At 42.0% G+C, this 18,973-nt stretch overlaps 1 protein-coding gene across 3 annotated transcripts; it reads left to right on the forward strand.

Annotated features, from left to right (window-relative positions):
- Nucleotides 1-159: 159 nt before the first annotated feature.
- Nucleotides 160-18,973, forward strand: USP42 (ubiquitin specific peptidase 42). Of its 3 annotated transcripts, none has more exons than XM_021539755.4 (17): nt 160-399; nt 3,901-4,138; nt 4,904-5,104; nt 6,181-6,291; nt 6,451-6,553; nt 6,720-6,787; nt 6,951-7,021; nt 7,554-7,636; nt 8,939-9,050; nt 9,429-9,569; nt 9,777-9,877; nt 10,800-10,938; nt 11,566-12,294; nt 12,653-12,738; nt 13,368-14,864; nt 15,340-15,632; nt 17,862-18,973. In XM_021539755.4, the coding sequence occupies exons 2-17, from the start codon at nt 3,910-3,912 to the stop codon at nt 17,900-17,902; spliced, it is 4,005 nt and encodes a 1,334-aa protein (XP_021395430.2). In that variant the 5' UTR covers nt 160-399; nt 3,901-3,909; the 3' UTR covers nt 17,903-18,973. The 3 variants fall into 3 exon arrangements, with proteins under 3 accessions (XP_021395430.2, XP_085448368.1, XP_077642999.1); XM_085592242.1 differs by lacking the exon at nt 160-399 and adding an exon at nt 965-1,102; XM_077786873.2 differs by lacking the exon at nt 160-399 and having other exon boundaries at nt 3,759-4,138.

Consider the following 18,973-nt stretch of genomic DNA (forward strand, 5'->3'; position numbering starts at 1 on the left):
GGGGACGGGCGGGCAGGAGCTCGTACCGAAGGTCTGCTGCGGGGAGCGGAGCGTTCCCTCCCCTCCGCACGGGGACCGGCGCTGCCCGCAGCCCGCGTGAGCCCCGCGCCCGGACCGGGGGTCGCCGAGCCCCCTCTAGCGGCTCCCGGCCGCGGCACAGGGGCGGTGCCGGTCCCCGTGTGACCCGGAGGCGCTCGCTGCTCCCCCCGCCGCCGCCGCCGCCTCCTCTCCTCCCCCCGCCCGCCTGCCCGGCCGGCGCCGGGCCCCGGATGCAAGAGGCCGGCGGAGGGACGTCATTGTTCCCCGACGGACTGTAACAGTAGGCGGAGCGGGCCGGGCTGAGGCGGGGGCTGCGGCGAGGGGGACCCGGCAGCGCCGAGTCAAGCGGGGCCGAGCCAGGTAATGGGGCTGGGGGGCAGCGCCGGGCCCGGCGGCGGCCCCGGCACAGCCCGGCGGCACCGCGTGCGCCTCCCGCCTGGAAATCAATGGGCCGGGGGGAGGGGCCGGCCCGGGAAAGGGAAGGGAAAACGACCGGCGGGAGCAGCCGGCTCAGCCCAGCCCAGCCCACCGCGCCGGGGCGCGGGCCAGGCGCTCGGCCGCTGCCCTCCTGGCTGGCGGGCAGCCGGAGGGGGTGGGATCCCCGGGCGGGGCGGGGCGCCGTCCCCAGCACGCGGCGGAGGGACCCGGCCCCGCCGCCGCCGCCACCCCCTGGGCCGGCGGGACCGGTCCCCTCCCGGCGCGGCTTCCTCTCCGTTACGCGCCGAGGTCCCGCCGGCGCCCGCATCTCCTTCCTTGCAGTCCCGCTGCTGTCGGCGCGGGGGACTCGGCGTGGCTCCCCCGCGTCCCGGCGCGGGCGGGAGGGCGGCCGGGACGCCCCGGCCCCGCGTCCCGCGGCGAGAGCGGCGCTGAGCCCCGCCTGGCCCCGCGTTGTTCCCGCTCGGCGCGGCGGTGGCGGCTCCCGCGGCCCCTCCGCCCCCTGCCCGGGGGGCTCCGCGCTCGCTTCGCCGCCCTCCCACCCTCGTTGCCATGGGCACGGCGCCGCCGTTGGGCGCCGCCGCCGCGGTCCTGCCCCCGGGCCGGGATGGGACGCGGGCCCGGACAGGTCAGCACGGGGCCGGGAGGCGGAGGCGCCATGGCACGGGCGGGGAGCCGCGGGGCTGAGGGGCCGAGCGGTGTGAGGGTTAGAGGCAGAAGGGCGAGGCGGGAGCTCTTTCAGGGCCGGTTCCCGGCCCCCCTCCCTGCGTGTCGGGCTGGGTTTTGTTTTGTGTGTGTTTGGGCTCTTGCCGCGCGGAGCGCGGACATGTTGCGTGCGATGCCCGTCCCTTCCCCTGCCGGCGGCCTTTCACTGCCGGTGTCGGAGCGTTTTCGGAAGCGGGACCCCTCAGAAGGGCAGAGCGGGGGGAAGCGGGTGGGTGCCGCGGGCTCGGCGCCGGCGGGGCGGGCGGGTCGGTTGCGAGCGGGCTCCGGGGCTCGGGGCCGCCCGGAGCGCGGCGCTCGCGGGCGCTCGCGGCGCCGGGCTCGGTCCCGCCACAAGCAACGGCCCCGGGGCACGGAGCTCGGAGCTGCCCCGCGCCGAGCGCTGCCCGCCGCCTGCTCTGCGAGGGTAAAATCATTAATTACTTTCGCCTCTGCTGCCTTTAATTTTGTAACGAAAGTAAAAGCAGCGCGGGGCGTGTGTTTGTGTTGCGCGCTGCCCCGGGTTGTTTGTGCTCCCGGCGGCGTGTGCGGTGCGGTCGGTGATGCAGCGAGGTGACTCTGCTTCTGCTGGAGTTGTTTCCTCCTGCTTCTTGTTTCTGCCTCGGTGTTGCCGCGTGCTGCTCTTGTTTTTTAACACTCGCTGCTGGAAGTGTTTGGTTTGTACTGAGATAAAGACTCATACTCCCTGGCTGAACGCTGTTCTGTGAACGGGATCTTGTATAAACCCTCCTGAGCTGTGATTTATTGTATGCAAAGCGGAGACCAAACATAAATATTTAGATCCGAGTATTAACCGATGCGTGTTGTGATGAGACTGCGAAAAAAGAACCTAAACAACGCTGATGCATCACTCCAAATGGGAGGAAAACTGTTCTGTTTTGTTCGTCAGTATCATACTGTGAGAAGTCTGTTATGGGAATAGCAGAGGGGGAAAGAACTCAATACACATGGCGATGTGAATTTATGTTCAGCAGTGGTACAAGAGCATAACCTGTATTTACAGTGAATAGTGGGGAAATATCTGTGTAATGTTTGTGCTACTTCATCAAAGAGATATTATATCCAAATTAATTATATTTTGAAAAAGTGGTAGATCTGAGTTATTCTTGACATCCGTTGATATTTGCAGGTGTCTGCTGTTTGATATCTGCTAATCAGTTGTCAAAACTAAATTAGCAGCACCAATCAGTGCTACTCAGTTGTTAAAAATAAATTTAAAAATATGTGAGGCTTCCCTCATTGGTCAGTATAAGGGCAAAGCTTTTTTGTGATAATATTCTTCTGTTTGCTTTTCGCTGCAGTCTTGATTCTGGTTTTTGTCCTGCAAATAACTTTATTATGTTGTTGAAACCCCTTCCCTTTCCATCAGGAAAAGGGGATCACCAGTATCTGCAATTTGGAGTCCGGGTCTTACCTGAAAATCACTAAGCCCAAGAACTGTCATCTTAGTCTTTGAAATGGACAGGGATGTCCTCATTTTTCAGTAACATTAGTGAACTTTTCATTTTCTGTATGTTATCCTCTCTGAAATGGAAAATGTGTTCAGAGTAGATTTTAAATTGAAAATTTAGAGGGGAAAAAATCTAATTAAAGGTTCTACATGTAATTTGTCTTTTGTGGAACTAGAAGTTGTGCGATTTACTGTGTTTTGTTTAATCTACTGGAAGCTTCATCTTTAGCAGTCAAGTTGTGCCATGAATCTGAAACTGCTTCATGCTTTGTTCTCCCAGTTATTTTAGTGCTAAAAAGCAGGTTATACTTTAAACCCTCAGTTAAGTTTATAGTTTCCCTAAACTTGAACAGGCCCTACATGATAGAGTATGATAGTAGTAAAAATTTACATACTGGAGTTAGTAATTGATCATGTCATTATTCCGCAGCTTACTGTGCACACAAAATTACACGTCTTTAAAGAGGTACCATCTTGAAACATAATCAGTATTTTATAAAGGACTTAGTATCAGTTATTGCCTTTATTCTTGAAGGCTGAGGATTTGTTTTGCTTTCTTTTGTGGTCATCATTTTCTTTTTATAGTTTTCTTTTGGTTTTCCCTGGCAAAACAACTTTACATAAGTAGAACTGAAAAAGATGCTCTTGAATTCAGCTTCTTGGTTTATAAGTAAGCATTGTAAATGATAGGTGCAAAATACCACAAGGAGTGCTGCCAGAATTGTATCCAAATACTTCTTGGAAGGGCAGAAGAAACACAGGTGGAAATAAATTTGCAAGTGTTTTCTAGCTCTTCTTTCCCAAGATTTCTCAGAGCTGTTTCCCATGCTCTGTGTCATTAGGGGTATGTAGTTCCCAGGAGCAGGAAGATGTTGGCCAGACAATTCCTTCTGGATCTCAACAGGCCAGCACTTGATCGTGCCACTGCTCACAGATTCTTTTAAGAAAAAGATCTCGGTATCTATAGTGGTTTAAAATCCCATGAAAGTGTAAGAAATGCCATCAGTCATTAACTCAGCAGAAGCTAAAAAAATATTGATGCGGTTTGGATGGAGAAAAATCTTTGTGTATTCAGTTAGTGTTGGGTGGAATATTTTTTTTGTGTTTTGGGGTTTTGTTCCCTTGTTTGTTTGATTCTTAGCTGTTGAGTTCTTCAGGTTCTTTGAGGCTAAGGGACAGGATTTCTCTTGGTCTTTCCTTTCTGGAATACATTGAACGTTCTTATGCCAAACAGAACTTTTGCCTTGTTACAGATATGAACAATGACCATAGTTAACAAGCCAAAATCTTCAAAGTCTAAAAAATCTTCCTCAAGACGGTCTGACAAATCTATGAAACCCCGTACAAAAAAAATGACGTCTCGCACTGCAAGTTTGGGCCGGGTACCTCCTACAGAAGATCCAAACAAAGTCTCTGTGGACAAAGGTCCTGGGGGGCATATTTATTGTAGATCATCTCAAAAATCAAAGCCTTTTGCCCAAAGAGATCTAGGTAAGTGTCTTCTGTCCTCCCTCCTTTTTGTTCAAAACAAAACCAAAGTAGAAGCAGATTTTAGTACTTGCATTGCTATAAAATGGGACTACAGCAAATGGAGAGTTCAGCCACAGATTTCAATTTTGTGCATCCCCTAAGGCAGCTGCAGGGATAGGTGTTGCAGAACTTGGGTTTATCTACTTACAATTGATTTGTAAAGTATTTTCTATTTATGTAAAATCAAATAAGGGGAGTTTTTCATAATGCACAGATGTACCTACGTCTCTTCTGTTCTGGAGAGAAAAGTACATTTTACCATGTCTATTCATGGCTTCCATTATTCACAAGTCTTTGAATAATAACACTGCCCAGGAAGAGATCTGATATCTGTGGGGTTACTTTTTGTGCTGCTTACTTGTTTGTCTGTTTGATTTTTCTTACTGCATAACCACAAATGTAAATTTGTGGTTTAAGTTACGATAAGGAAAAAAACAATAATTTAATTAAGAGATTAAAGGATATAGGGATAAAGAAATTGGATACTAAAATCAGAGTGGTAGTTTGTGTCTTTTGTTAGAAGAATTAAAACAGATTAGTAAACTATTGTCCAAAGGAGAGTGTTGACTAGCAAATTCACGTGGCAATGTTGAAGCTGTGCATCATGTGTTGCTGTGTTTTGGAGTAGAGCTGCTTCTTCAGGCTGCTCCTGCAGAATCCTCCTTTTTAAATACCCTCTTTAAAACAAAACCAGTACAACTCTTTTGACATTCAAATTTCTTGCAGTTGTTAATGATGGGATTGCTCCGCCACAAAGAATTCTTTTTCCACCTGAGAAAATCTGTATGGATTGGCAACAAACACAAAGTGTTGGAGTTGGACTGCAGAACCTCGGCAACACATGTTTCCTTAATTCTACTCTCCAGTGTTTGACCTACACGCCTCCTCTTGCCAATTACATGCTTTCACTTGAGCACACCAAGTCATGTGAGTATTTTCTTAACACTATAAATCTGTTGGACATCTCCAAAGGTGAAAGAAAAGCAGGGGTTCTGTGAGGAAAATTCTTACTTGTCCTATTTTGCCTGTGGAAGCAGCTTTTGAATGAGATCTTCAAGGTCTTTTCCAGCCTAAATGGTTCTCTGATTTTGCTAACAGGAAGCTCAGAATTATAGGAGGCATATAAAGCGAATTTATTAATTTAATGTGCCATGGTAAAACTTGACGAAAAGATCATTTCGTGCTTCATGTGAATAATGAAGTACATTGTAAAGTGAGGCATTTGATGAACATTTGGCATTTGGGTTTCCTGCTGGTAGAAAGGTGATAAAATTTAGGATGTTGGCATTGAAGATTCTTAGTCTTCACAGCTGAGATACTGCAGTGCACTAATACTGTGATAAATTACATGTTCAATGTTGACTCATTAAAAAACCCAAACCTTCTAGAAAGCTAATCTTTCATTAACTCAAATAGAAATCTGGGGGGACTGTATTGAAATTTAGGCTGATTTTATTCTAAATAATTAATTTTATATTTTTTAAAGCCTGGAATTTATGTTCTTTGAATTTTGTTTTTATACTTGACTTTATTAAGCCTACGGGAGTTTCTTTTTATATCCATAAATGTTGAGTTATTTCCTAAGGCACCTGTATGCTTTCTAGTCTGGTATCTTAATATGTATTCCTAGAAGTTTGACTGTGTTTTATTCCCATATGTAAAAAATATTTCAGTTAAGAATCACAGAATTATTGGAAGGAACCTTCAAACTGATTTAGTTCCAATCCTCTGCCATGGGGAGGGACACCTTCCAGTGGGAGTGGTCCAGGCCAGGATGGATGGGGTTTTGAGGAGCCTGGTCTGTGATTTAATGAGTTTTATTCTGTACAGTTTTGCACAATAAAATGCCACAAAACTGTTGGGATATTGACACCTTAGGAGAAGAGAATGTACCACAGAGAGTGGACATTGTGCTTACAACTTAGATTATTATTATTTTAGGGCAGGTTTTCTCTTTAGCAATGTGTATTTGACTAGAATGGGATGCTTTCTTGTTTCACTAGGTCATGTAGAAGGATTCTGTATGATGTGCACAATGGAAAGTCACATCAACCAGGTCCTGTGTTGCTCTAATAATGCCATCAAACCTACGTCTGTTATCAATGGCCTTAAAAGTAAGTAGTTTGGTATAGGTTTATTTTTTTTTTTAATTTTACACCGAGTTATTTGATGCATGTAAATAATTTTGATACTTTAAAGAAGAGTATTTTAGAAATGTATATTTTCTTTCATTCTATAAGAAATAAATATATGATAACTTTCTTATTTATTAGGAATAGGAAAACATTTCCACTTTGGCAGTCAAGAGGATGCACATGAATTCTTATGCTTCACTGTTGATGCTTTACAGAAAGCTTGCTTGAATGGAAGCACCAAGTAAGCATAAAATAATTAAATTTAAATCTTTCCTAGCCCCTCTTACTACTTTATTTACTATCATGAATTAAAATCTATGTCCTCGGTTTTCATAAAACCAAAAATTGTTTGAGAAATTAACTCTGTGCTTTCAGTCTTCTGAGGTCTGACTGTAATTTGTTTTCAGATTAGACAGATCTTCTCAAGCCACCACACTTATCTATCAAATATTTGGAGGATATCTAAGATCTCGAGGTACTTTTTAAAAAAATTTACTGTCTTTTGAACTGATTTGTGTCTTTTTGTCTGTCTGTAGCAAAGGAGTTTGTAGTTTGACTAAAGTAATGTGTATTAATAATTTAGATTCATGCATTTAGTCTCATTCAAGTGATGTTAAGCATTTGTATTTTGATTCCAGTAAAGTGCTTGAACTGCAAAGCAGTGTCAGATACATACGAGCCATTTCTCGATGTTACTTTGGATATAAAGGTAAGAATATGTGTGAGCATGGGCTGAGATGTGTAAAGACTTGTAGAGCTTTGTTAAATAAAGTAATTTTGCTTAGAAAGTTATCTTGTTAAAGCAAAGCAACATGGTAGTGGATTGGACTTTGTTGTTCTGTGGAAGCCATGGAAATGTTCTCCATGTTTGGATTGGATTGAAGCTGGAAAAATAATAATTATGGCTACACAAACAGTGATAGAATCATACTTCTCAATTATTCTACTTCAGTATACATCTATTGTTAGACTGATGAGTTTGATTGTTCTCATTATTGATGCCAAGGCATACCACAGATACTGCCTGGCACAGCAAAATTTATTTCATTTGAAGCGGGATCATTTTGAAATGAGGTAAATACTCAGTGAACTCTGTTTCTGTGTTCTCCTTCGTGGTGTTTGCTGGTTCACAGTAGGCCACTTAAGTATAAACTATCATGGTTCTCTTGTAAAGTGCTTGTAAGTGCTTGAAATTTTGCAGTTCTTGTGACTAGTATTCTACTTTCTTTCTACTCATCCAGGCAGTTACATCTGTCACCAGAGCTCTAGAACAATTTGTGAAACCGGAACAGCTGGATGGTGAAAATAGCTATAAGTGTAGCAAGTAAGATTATTATTAATTACACCTTAATACAAAATACATGTTCAGTGCAGTGCATGACTTGGAGGATGAGTTCTCTCTTGACATTGTTTAGCAATAAGACAGACGTGGCTTGATGTTTCATTTAGTTTTGTTTACATAACTAATATACTGAAATCATTCAAAGCCTGGGAAATAATGCACTCGTTTCTAAATGAGTAATTTTTATATTTCTGTTTGAATATTTGGAAATACGTTATAAGAATTGTATTGCTCACATTAGACTTTTCTTTCTAATACTGTCTGTGCTGGGCCTTGTCAACCTTCCTGAGTGTGATGTTGCACACTAAAATACTCATGGCCAGAAGTTAAAAGGCATTTCTGATTAGTGGTGAGCTGGAGCTCAGGGATATGGACAAGGATTTGGGATGGGAGGCAACACCAGCTTAGTCACACACAAACCCAGATATTTAGTCTTATTGTGAGTTTGAAAAGAAAGGTTTGGTGTATGTACGGTGTCATTTCCATTGCTGGCATACTATTGTGTTAATTTTCAGTTTCCTTTTTGTTTTATACCAGTATTTTTTTCTAATAAGGATTACTGCTGCCTGAAACCTTAATCTCTAAATACAAGTTTCAAAATTTTGTAAACCACTTCTTTTTTTTTTTTGCCTTATTCTGGGCGGCTCTCTTATTTTGTTCATTGGCTTTCTCCATCAGTTTGGAATTGTGTACCTTGTATTTTGACATCAGTTTTAAAAGAGACTGTTAATTCCTTTCTATTTGTTACTCAGGAGTACTTTTCTTGACAATGTAAAGTGACATATTTCAGTCTTTATGCTGATGGTTGCATTTCAGGACTGAGTCTGTACCTCCTTGGAGTGTGCAGTGAAACAAACAAAATAAAAAATTTTGTTTTGAAGGACTGCAGAGGGTTTCAGCCTTTCTAGGCAACCTCAGTACAAGAAAACTCAGTACTGTCCAATGTCTGTCTCTTGCAGAATGGCTGTTTCCTTCCAGTGGTTTCTTTACGTTTTTTACTGCCTTACCTTTTTGACAAAAGAAAGATACACGTTCAAGCATTTATTTGGCTATCAAGAGCTAATGTCTAAATCCTTTGTTCTGTAGAACTGTCTCTAATATCCTGCTACATTCTCCTCTTAACAAAACTGAAATGCAATTTATGGATTTAAGAAAAGATCTAACATATTATACAAGCAAAAGGTCATTCAAATAGCATAAGCATGTGTGAGAGATGAAAACTTGTTTGACTTCTGGGTGAGAAAAGAATATTATGTTAAAAATACATCTGTGCTTGTTTTTAAGGTGCAAAAAGATGGTTCCAGCATCAAAGAGATACACGATACATCGCTCTTCAAATGTTCTCACAATATCACTGAAAAGATTTGCAAATTTTACGGGTGGAAAGATCAACAAGGTATGTTTGCAGCTGGAATGCTGCTTAATCTTCTTGGAATGGGCATTTCCCAAAGATGAATACTCATTTTAAAGTTGTTCACATTTCAGGCAGTAACTACAGTGTAAGAGAAGTCAATATAATAACTTAGCAGCTGTGGCTGTTACTTTCTTTTTTAATACTGATAAAGTTCCTGTGTGACCATAAGAACATACCTTCCCCTTAAAGAGCTAATTCTGTGGAAAATAGCTCCCTGCAGCTTAAGTTATTAAATGTCGTTTCCAAGAAATTTTCAAGTGAATTGAAAAATATATTTATAAAGTCCTAGTCTGTGTCTTTTTCAGGCTGTTCCATGAAGTATTTCAGGATAACTTTTGAATCTTCTTTGTCTTTGTTTAGGATGTAAAATACCCTGAATATTTGGATCTTCGAGCATATATGTCCCAATCTATTGGAGAACCCCTCATCTATGCTTTATATGCAGTTCTTGTACATAGTGGCTTCAACTGTAATGCTGGACACTATCTCTGCTTCATAAAGGTAGAGATCAGCTCAACTTCTAACAGGATAAAATTTTTGCTTGCAAAGAAATTAAAATGTAGCTGGTAACCACTGGTTTTAGAGGAAAACATTGCATCATGTGCTTTGTTTGCTTTGTTTTGGTATGCTTTGTTCTGCAGTGCTCTATCTGTGATGTCCTTTGGAACACATGCAATTCATCTGAAGATATTCTGTCTTTGTTTGCAGGCTGGTAATGGACTTTGGTACCGAATGAATGATGCCTCAGTAGAGCTTTCTGATATCAAAACAGTTCTCAATCAGCAAGCTTATGTACTTTTTTATATCAGGTAATAACACCAGATGTGCTCAGAACATTTTTATTGTCAAGTTGCTGTCAAGTTATTGTCTTGTTTTGAAGTCTTTTTCTTTTCACTCTAAGTATTACTATTTGTATATTTCTGTCTAAGTGGAAATTCCCTGTGTCATTTATTACCTTTCATCGTTTGACCTTAAACTTCTGCACTTGGGTATGCTGGTTTCTATCTGCCCACTGTAGCTGGCCAGTTTAGAAAAGAGGAGAAATCATGGCCATAGATGGTGTGAGTCTGGATCATTGCTCTGGGAAGGACAGTCATTGTAGGAAGACCATTATCTAATCTTCAGTTTGTAGTCCTGCCTGAATCTTCCTGATGTGTCTTTCCTGTCATATACACTGTTGCTGAGCTTATAGGATGGGGTTTAATGCAGGAATGGGCAGAAGAAGAGCTGTGAGCTCGGCTGCCCCTTGTCTCTGAGCTCAGCTGCCCCTGGTCTCTGAGCTTGGCTGCCCCTGGTCTCTGAGCTCGGCTGCCCCTGGTCTCTGGTCTCTGAGCCCCTGGTCTCTGAGCCCCTGGTCTCTGAGCTCTGAGCCCCTGGTCTCTGAGCTCTGAGTCCCCTGGTCTCTGAGCTCAGCTGCCCCTGGTCTCTGAGCTCTGAGCCCCTGGTCTCTGAGCTCTGAGCCCCTTGTCTCTGAGCTCTGAGCCCCTTGTCTCTGAGCTCTGAGCCCCCTGTCTCTGAGCTCTGAGTCCCCTGGTCTCTGAGCTCAGCTGCCCCTGGTCTCTGAGCTCAGCTGCCCCTGGTCTCTGAGCTCTGAGCCCCTGGTCTCTGAGCTCTGAGCCCCTGGTCTCTGAGCTCTGAGCCCCTTGTCTCTGAGCTCTGAGCCCCCTGTCTCTGAGCCCCTGGTCTCTGGTTTCTGAGCCCCTGTCTCTGAGCTCGGCTGTGTCTCCGCAGGCGCTATGACCTGACGCTGGGGGAGCGAGCCTTTTACCTGCCCGCGCCCTCCTACCCCCGCTCCTTCCTGGGCCAGCGTGGGGCCAACAGCAAGCAGGCTGCGTTCATGGGACCTCGGCTTCCTCCTCACATGATTAAGGTAATTGGAGGGGGACAGGTAATAGCACCAAATTGTAACAGGTTTTGGTGTGGGGTGGGGCTTTTTGAGTTTTAGTTTCCCTTCCATACAGCAGGTTTCTTCATGCTGGAGACAGAGTTACTCAAACAGTGGCTAAGCCTTAATTGTGCAGCGATGTCACTTAGTTACTTTCTAGCTCGGCTTTCTAAAGCTTGAGAGCTGTGCTCTTGAGACAATTTAAGTAGTCTGTTAATGCCTAAGTAATTTAAATTGTAAAAGTAAATATCTGCCCCACCCCTATCAGTGTCACTTTAGTTGAGACAGTGATAGAATACAAATTGTCTTGTTCCCGAGTACTAGCAGAATTATATTCCAGTGTTGTCACGGGGTGTTTAAAAAGGAAAATAAATTTTTTTTAATAGCTTTAGTTAATGTTAAGTTGTTTGGGTGGTTGTCGAACTGATGGCCATTTAATACCAAAGGCAGGATTTACACACACCCATTGGACGTGCATGTATATTGGGAGGGATGTGAGGGTTCATCTTAGGTATTGAGTCTGTAGAACTATTTAGCATGAGAATTTAATGTTGTAAAACTTCCAGTGCTATGTGTTTGAACATATCCATCTTACAATCTCTTCAAATCCAGAGTTCAAGTCGTTTAAATGGAAATGGACCCTTAAAAGAGGATCTCAGTGCTGTTGGTGTTGCTGTAAAAAGGCCATCTTCAGCTCCACCAACAGCTTGTGTTCAAAACTGGGCAATTTCCAGGCCTTCAATGACAGACCCTTCCAAAACGCAGAAGATCACGATCAGTATTCACAACAAGCTGCCCACACGGCAGGCGGTGCCGCAGGCGGAGTGTCCGAGCAGTGCTGTGGAGGAGGAGGATCTGAAGCCCCTTCCTTCAGCCACAATTACAAACGCTTCCGCAGCAGAGCCTACCTCAAACCTCTCCACAGTGTCAGTTGCTACTAATGTCTCCAAGCAAGAGGTTCCTGATGAAATCTTTGTTGAGCCAGCAGTGAATGGAAACCCTAAGCTCTGTTCTGATAACATGGTCCCTTTCGGTGCAGAACCTTCAGGAAAATCCGAGGAGTCAAAGGGCTTGTTCAAAAGGCATTGCAACATCATATCTTCCAATGGAATTCTGATTGGGAAGGTGGTCCGTACATTGCATAATTCCCATTCATCCTGTCAGAACGCAGAAGAAAGATCCCAGCATGAGCTGCCAAAAATTGATTCCCTAAATGGTGCTATTAGTTTAGATAATGAATATAAAGAAAATGGACTGAAACTTGATGATTCCACTTGCCAAGTCCAACCTGTTAAACCTTCTGAGATTTTCTTCGCTAAAGCAAATGGAGTGCTTGAAGCGGTGAGTTACATTTGTTCATCTGGACTTTCTCACCTGTGATGTATTCAATATTCATGAGCACTACAATGTGGAATACCAAGAAAATGCAGCACAGATTTCATTCTAACCCTTTGTGCTGTTATCTCACTGAATTTGCAGAGCTAACATATGACATATGTCAATATAAGAGAAGTTCAGGGAGATAATGCTTCACAAGTTTCATAAAATACATTTTTGGGAGGAGGGGGATGACGTGTCAAGTAGGAGTAGTGCAGGTATCTCTGTGATCTTGTTTAACATCTAATGTTGGAAATTTGTCAGCAGTAATTTTTGACTAAAAATAGCCTTTTCTTTATTAACTTCTGTGTTTTAATTGTAGATGCCTAAACCTTTGTCACCAGATCCTCAAGGTATCTTAGAATCCCTTACATACAGCCAGTTGAACAGCTTGTCGGAGGAAAAGAGGTAAAATGACTACACTGTGATTAAAACAAGATTTCATACAAGTTTATTACTATTTTACCCAATTACTGGTAATACTTAAAAGATTTACATCAGTACAGAGAATTCCACACTGTACATCTGGTATTGCAAACATCAGCACTGGGCACACATTATTCTGATACTAAATACAGGCAGATGCCTCCTGTAAAACTTTCACAGGATGTTTTTACATTTTTCTTCCATCATCTGGAATACCTTTTCTATTCCTCTTTCCTTTTTTTGCATCCTAGGATGAGTGAATGTAAATTTCCACAATCTGCTCTGTGGGAAAAGTGGAAAATCTGTGTGTTTACCTTTTTTCTAATTGGGGGAAGAGCAAATACAGTTGTTCTGGCTATTGATGAGATTCAGAGCTGCAAGTGGAAGGAGTTGGGTGTGTTTGGGATGGGTTTTTTAAGGCACAACTTGCAAAACTGAGAGAAGAAAAACTTTCCATGGAAGCTGAGGGAGTTGTAAGAAAGGTTTTCTGAAGTCAATGTCTTTCGGAGTTTTACATTAGCTGCTTTTTTGTCCTTTTTTAGGAGATTTTACTCCTAACATAATTTAGATGGACTTTTTCAAGTTAAAAATATGTTTTTATTTTTGTGCAGTGTCTCTGGACCTCAGAAATCTTCTGACAATGATGGAGTTACAGATACTGTAGTGATGGAAGCACTGTTTGCCTATGAAGAATCCAGGAAGGTTCCTTCCAAATTTAGCTGTGAGGTTGAGAAACTTTTTACTCAATCAGATTCTGAAACCATTTTTACCAAAGAAGAAGTTGCTGAAAGTATTATAACAAAAGCTGATAATGCACATCTCAATATCAATGGTCAGCACAAGGTTAGGAAAAAATCCTTGGATACTGAAGGTGAATTCCTTGGGCAGTGTGAGTCTGAAGACATCAGAGATAAAGACAAACTAAGAAGATCAAAAGAACCTGAACTCATTTCAAAAGAAAATCCTTTGTACATCAAAGGATCTCCTGAGAGCAAAGAGAAATTAGGGCAAATTTCCTCTATAAAGCCTGACATTGAATGTAGTTCTAAAAAACTTGCATCTCTAGATATTACAGATAAATGCCAAGATACAAAGGACATTTCTAATAACTATGTAGAGGTACCACCTGTTAATGACTCTTCTATTACAAAGCTGGATAAAGTATTGGAAAGTCAATTTTCTCGAGCAGACGAGGGACCGAGTAATCAAATATGTGAAGATGATGATAAACATATGAAAAAAAATAAGAAAAAAATCCATGACTCTAAAAGAACTGACAAAGAGCACTACCGGAGGAAGAGAGAAAACTCGGACACTGAGGAGAAGGAGAGGCAAACCAGAAACAAATCAGATGATCATTCCCACAGGAGGAGGAGCTCTCACAGTGTGGATACAAACAAGCAGAGCCGTCATAAGCAGGAGTATTGCAGTGAGAGCAAGTACAGATCCTCCCACAGTGAAAGAAACACTCTCAGTAATGGCAGGACCTCAGGAAAATATTCTCGTTACAGATCCCGAAGCAGAGAAAGGACAGATCCAGACAGGAACAGGTATTATTATTCCAAAGGAGACAGACCTTGGATTAGAGAAAGATACTACCAAGATGAACCACGGAGATGGGAAAAGTGCAGGTACTACAATGATTATTATTCCTCCCATGGAACAAGGGATGGTAGGGAGAGGAGGTCCTCTCATTGTGATAAAGACTATGACAAATCGAGCCAAGCTTACAGCAGGTCACACAAGGATTATCACTGCAAAGGCAGATGGGCTCACAGCACACTCTCCCGAGAGGAGGATGTGCATCACTTCAGCAGCCACAGAGCAAACTTCCACCATTGTTCAGTACCTCAGCAGCACTCGGAAAAATACTCCCATGAAAGGCATGCACCTCCACCAGTGTCAGCTCACTCAAATTTTGAGGACTCTTCCCGGGAAAATGAAAAAGAAAAACTAAGAAATGGCAAAAGAAAATACTCCCACCAAGAAGAAAGTGGAAGTGACATAGAAAAGAAATGCCGAAAGACAGACGACCAAAGAATCAAAAAGTATAAGAAGGTCAAGAAGAAAAAGAAGTCCAAAGATAAACATCGAGAGAAGGATTACAAGTAAGCAAGGATTCCAGCATAATCAGCAATTTTTTCCTAATTATTTTCTGGGTATTTCTCATGTCTGCCTTTTTTTCATTGTTTCTAAGTAACTTATCTGTCATAATGTGACGGGATCATGTTATTAGGTTGGCCAAGAGAAGATAGGAAAGATGTTGCTGAATTGTGTTAGAACACTAGAGCTGGACAATGTAGACAGAATAACATCTGCACACCGTTCTTGATTAGGTTACAATTTTAATTTTTTTTTTTAAATCCCCATATGCCTGTTAACAATTTGTGTACAAACCACGACCTCTTGTCCTTCATTCTGAGGGCTTAAGGTTGCTGCATCCAAATTAACTTAGATATGCAGAAGGTACCACAAAGTAGCAGACACTCTGCAAGTCGTCACCTGTGGTAAATAAATAACATTTCATATATACATCAAGTGCCACATCTGTTTTTCTATTTTTAACTTGCATGTTTCCTTCAGACTTTATGATTTGGATTGCTCTGTGCTCCACTTTGACAATGACAATCGCAAACATAAGAAAAAGAAGAAAAAGAAGAAGCACGACAGGAAACTGAAAGACTTATTGGAATATTTAGATCCTCGTTTCCAGAAGAAAACGTGGGAGAAGAAGGAAGAATCCCGTCCTCCAGATGACCATTTATGTGAGCAATACAGAAACCAGGGCAGTAAACAACCCTACAAGGAAGAGAAGCCTTCTGGTGCAGGTGACAGCAAGAAATACAGCTCCATGGCATCCACTGAGTATGTCAGAGGTAAGGCCCTGGGATGTTGGCAGGACTCCTGGTTATTCAGAGCAGTCTTTAAATGCTTGTGTGATGAAATCCCTGGGTTTTATCACAGCTTCCAAACAGTATCGTGGCAGGGGGTTGGAAATAGATGCTCTTTAAGATCCCTTCCAACCCAAACCATTCTATAATTTAAATAAAATACTACATTCAGCTGTTCATAGCACAGAAACAGTGCTAGTTCCTTACTCAGAATAACAGGAGTTGGTGATAATACTGAAATATTGTTGGTCCAGGTGTAGCTCTGCCTACTCCTAAGCACAGCTGCCAAACCTCCAGAGGACACTTCACAATTTAACACCTGGAGAATGTTAAATTCCTGCTATTGTTTTATTCAGTTGTGGGGTTTTTCTGTTAGTATAGGCTTAACAATATACAGAAGTGGGCTGAGGAAACAGCTTCTTCCCAATTTTTAATGTCTGAAAACGTCTGTCTGGTGCTTCTTAAAAAAAGCCAACTATGAATTTGTGTGCCTGACTAAATTTACACTGAGCTCTCAGCTGTTGCTTGTCATAATCTCAACTTGGGCTCACAGTAGATAAATTAATTAAATTAATTAGCTCTAAAATTATGCAATGAAGATGATTGCACACTGCAACAAATTCAACATCTAAAATCAAACTTGACAACATTTCCCATGAAATTTTTGCTGAACAGAAGTGTTTATTATATGTTTGTTATCTGACATAAACCAGTTCCAGTTACTCATCTATTTTAATAGAAAACCAAAACAATCCCCTAACTATTTTACTCAGAGATAAGTAATCCTTGAAGAAGATAGCTCGCTATCCAAAAGCAAGTTTATTTGTTAAATTGTCTACATTTTATACCTACCCACAGTTTAAGAATTGGGTTAATGGTCAGTGACCATCCTGTTCATTTCTATTTGTGTTTAAGCTGTCAATATAGCACATAAAACAAAAAAGTTGGAGAAGTTTAATCTTGAAATTCTGGAAAATTAAAATCTCTTTCATGGAGTTTCCACACTTAAGCAAATTGCCACAGTCAGTGCACTGAATCCTTGCACTGAAAAGTTTGCTCAAGGCAAAGGGGAAGTGCATTTGTGGAAAACAAATTTTATTTTAAGACAGATAACCAAAACTTGTATTCTAAAAATACAGACTGGAGGGAAAGCTGATTGTTCACCCATTATTCTTTAATAAGAAAAGTTTAAGAACTGAATTGAGGTCTTTCAAATCCTTATGTTGTAAAAGGGGACTTCTTTTATGATACTCATGTCCAAAATAACCCTTATTGCACTAAAAGGGTCTGTTGCAGCTGACAAATAAGGAACTAAACAGAGTAAAACGGTTTGGCCTTAGTGATTCTCTGGCCAGCAGGTGGCAAACTCGGGTTTTTCCAAAACCAGGTTTAGTGAGGAATTCAGTGTTCTGCATCTCCTTGCTCAGGGCAGGGCACTGGGGGTGCTGGGCCCTGCAGGGAGGGAGGAGCTGTTTGTGCATTGCTGAACAACAGAGCTGGCAGAAGCAGTTTAAGTCTTGAGAATTTTACTATTTCCTCAAGTCCATGGATGTTAATTAGCTCCATCTTCTGGAAGGTCAGTCTTTTTTTTTTTTTTTTTTTTTTTAATATGGGTCTCAAGTAGTGCTCTCTGAAGATGGAAGCTGCTTTCAAGAGAGGCCACTTTGGCCGTGCTTTTGAGTACTGAATGTCTCAAGGTAGGGACAGGCGAGGAACCACTGAGGAATTGTGAGGTTGTGCCTTTTCCCCCAACTCCTGTTATTTTGAATAAATTAATAAGGATGAAAACAGCTAGTGATAAGTTGTTATTTTAGAAAAGTTTATACAGGAGGGGGGAAGCAGCAGCTTTGAAGCAGTTTTTCCTGCATTGCTACATGTTCTCTCCAGCAAGTTTCTGAAGGCTCTGCCTTTGTGGCTACAATCTGGCCAACCTGACCACAAGATTGTTACTAAAACAACGCTTTCTAGGCAAAACTTCAATTACATTGGATTCAGCCAAGGTCCAGCACTTGCTGTTAAAGCAGGTGGCTCTGTCCTAAGGCTCTGTACAGTTCAGCAGCCTTAGCCTAGAACTGGGGTGCAGCTGGATCCTGTCCTGAGGGAGCAGATGGAGCTGGGACAGCTTTGAGCCTTGTCTTTCAGAAATCAAGCCCCTGAGACAGTTTAATGTTTAATGTCACAGCAGGACTGACCTTGTTTCCTTTTCCCTTTCAGATGTGGAGCTGACTGATGAAAGCCTTCAATACTCAGACTGAACCCACCACCAACCCCAAGGACTTCTGACCACCAACCCCAACAAAACTTCACCTTCAAAACCAACAACTTCTCATCATCAAAACAAACAACTTACCTTCACCGACTTCTTATCTTCAAACCTGACATTACCAATAGTGACCATCAAAACTTAAGATTTATTATCAATTACCATCAAGACAAAATCCAGTCATAAGTGGTGCTTAACATTTCTGTACAGAATTTTACCATATAAGAACTTTTTTTTAGTTTTTAACTTGAGACTTTGTTTTTTAAAATATACTTCTAATCCAAAAGGGTGAAAACTTTTTACAACTGCTGAACATTGTAAATTACCACATAAATATCTCACTGAGCTGAGATAATGCCCTGGAATAGACCATCTCAAATGCTGCTTAATTACAGACTCAGGTTGACTTTATGTTATTCATGTAATGTTACTCCAAGTTAAGACATCTGGTGCAAGAGCGACCAGGAATTATAAAAGTTGCAACTGACAGTCTGTATATTTAATTTAAAGACTTATTTAAAACTTCACAAGTTTTGCAAGAGCTTCATTTTTTTTTTTTTCCTGTGGTCTGACACTAGAAACTAATTTACTTCACATTTGAGTTATATTCAAGATCTGAAGAAAATCTTCTGGTTTTTGACATTGTGAAACAACGAATATGCAGTTCTGAATGTATCTCTCAAGACTATTTGTATATTGTTCCATAAGTTTTTATTACATTTTCTTAATATACTGTCATTTGTCTTAAGTCTCAGTTGTCTGTTTTGTCTCTCTAAAGTGTCTAGTTACAGACAAATTCATACTGTGATTTTTATTTTTATTATTAAATGCTATCAAACTGTGATGCACTTATTATTCACTGGTCCTGCATCAGGAGATGAGTGGGGAACCTGTATTAAATACAGTTCATCTGAATAATCTGTCTGGTTTATACAAGCTGTGTTGTTCAGAGATGTCTAAAGTTTGATCTTTGTTTTTTTAAAGATAAAAAGCACTTGCCCCACTGTAAATATATAGCATGTAAAATTTATATAGTATATAAATACAGCAAAGTTAAAATGGA

This window comes from Lonchura striata, chromosome 14 (genome assembly GCF_050655825.1).
Source record: "Lonchura striata isolate lonStrDom1 chromosome 14, ASM5065582v1, whole genome shotgun sequence".
NCBI lineage: Eukaryota > Metazoa > Chordata > Aves > Passeriformes > Estrildidae > Lonchura > Lonchura striata.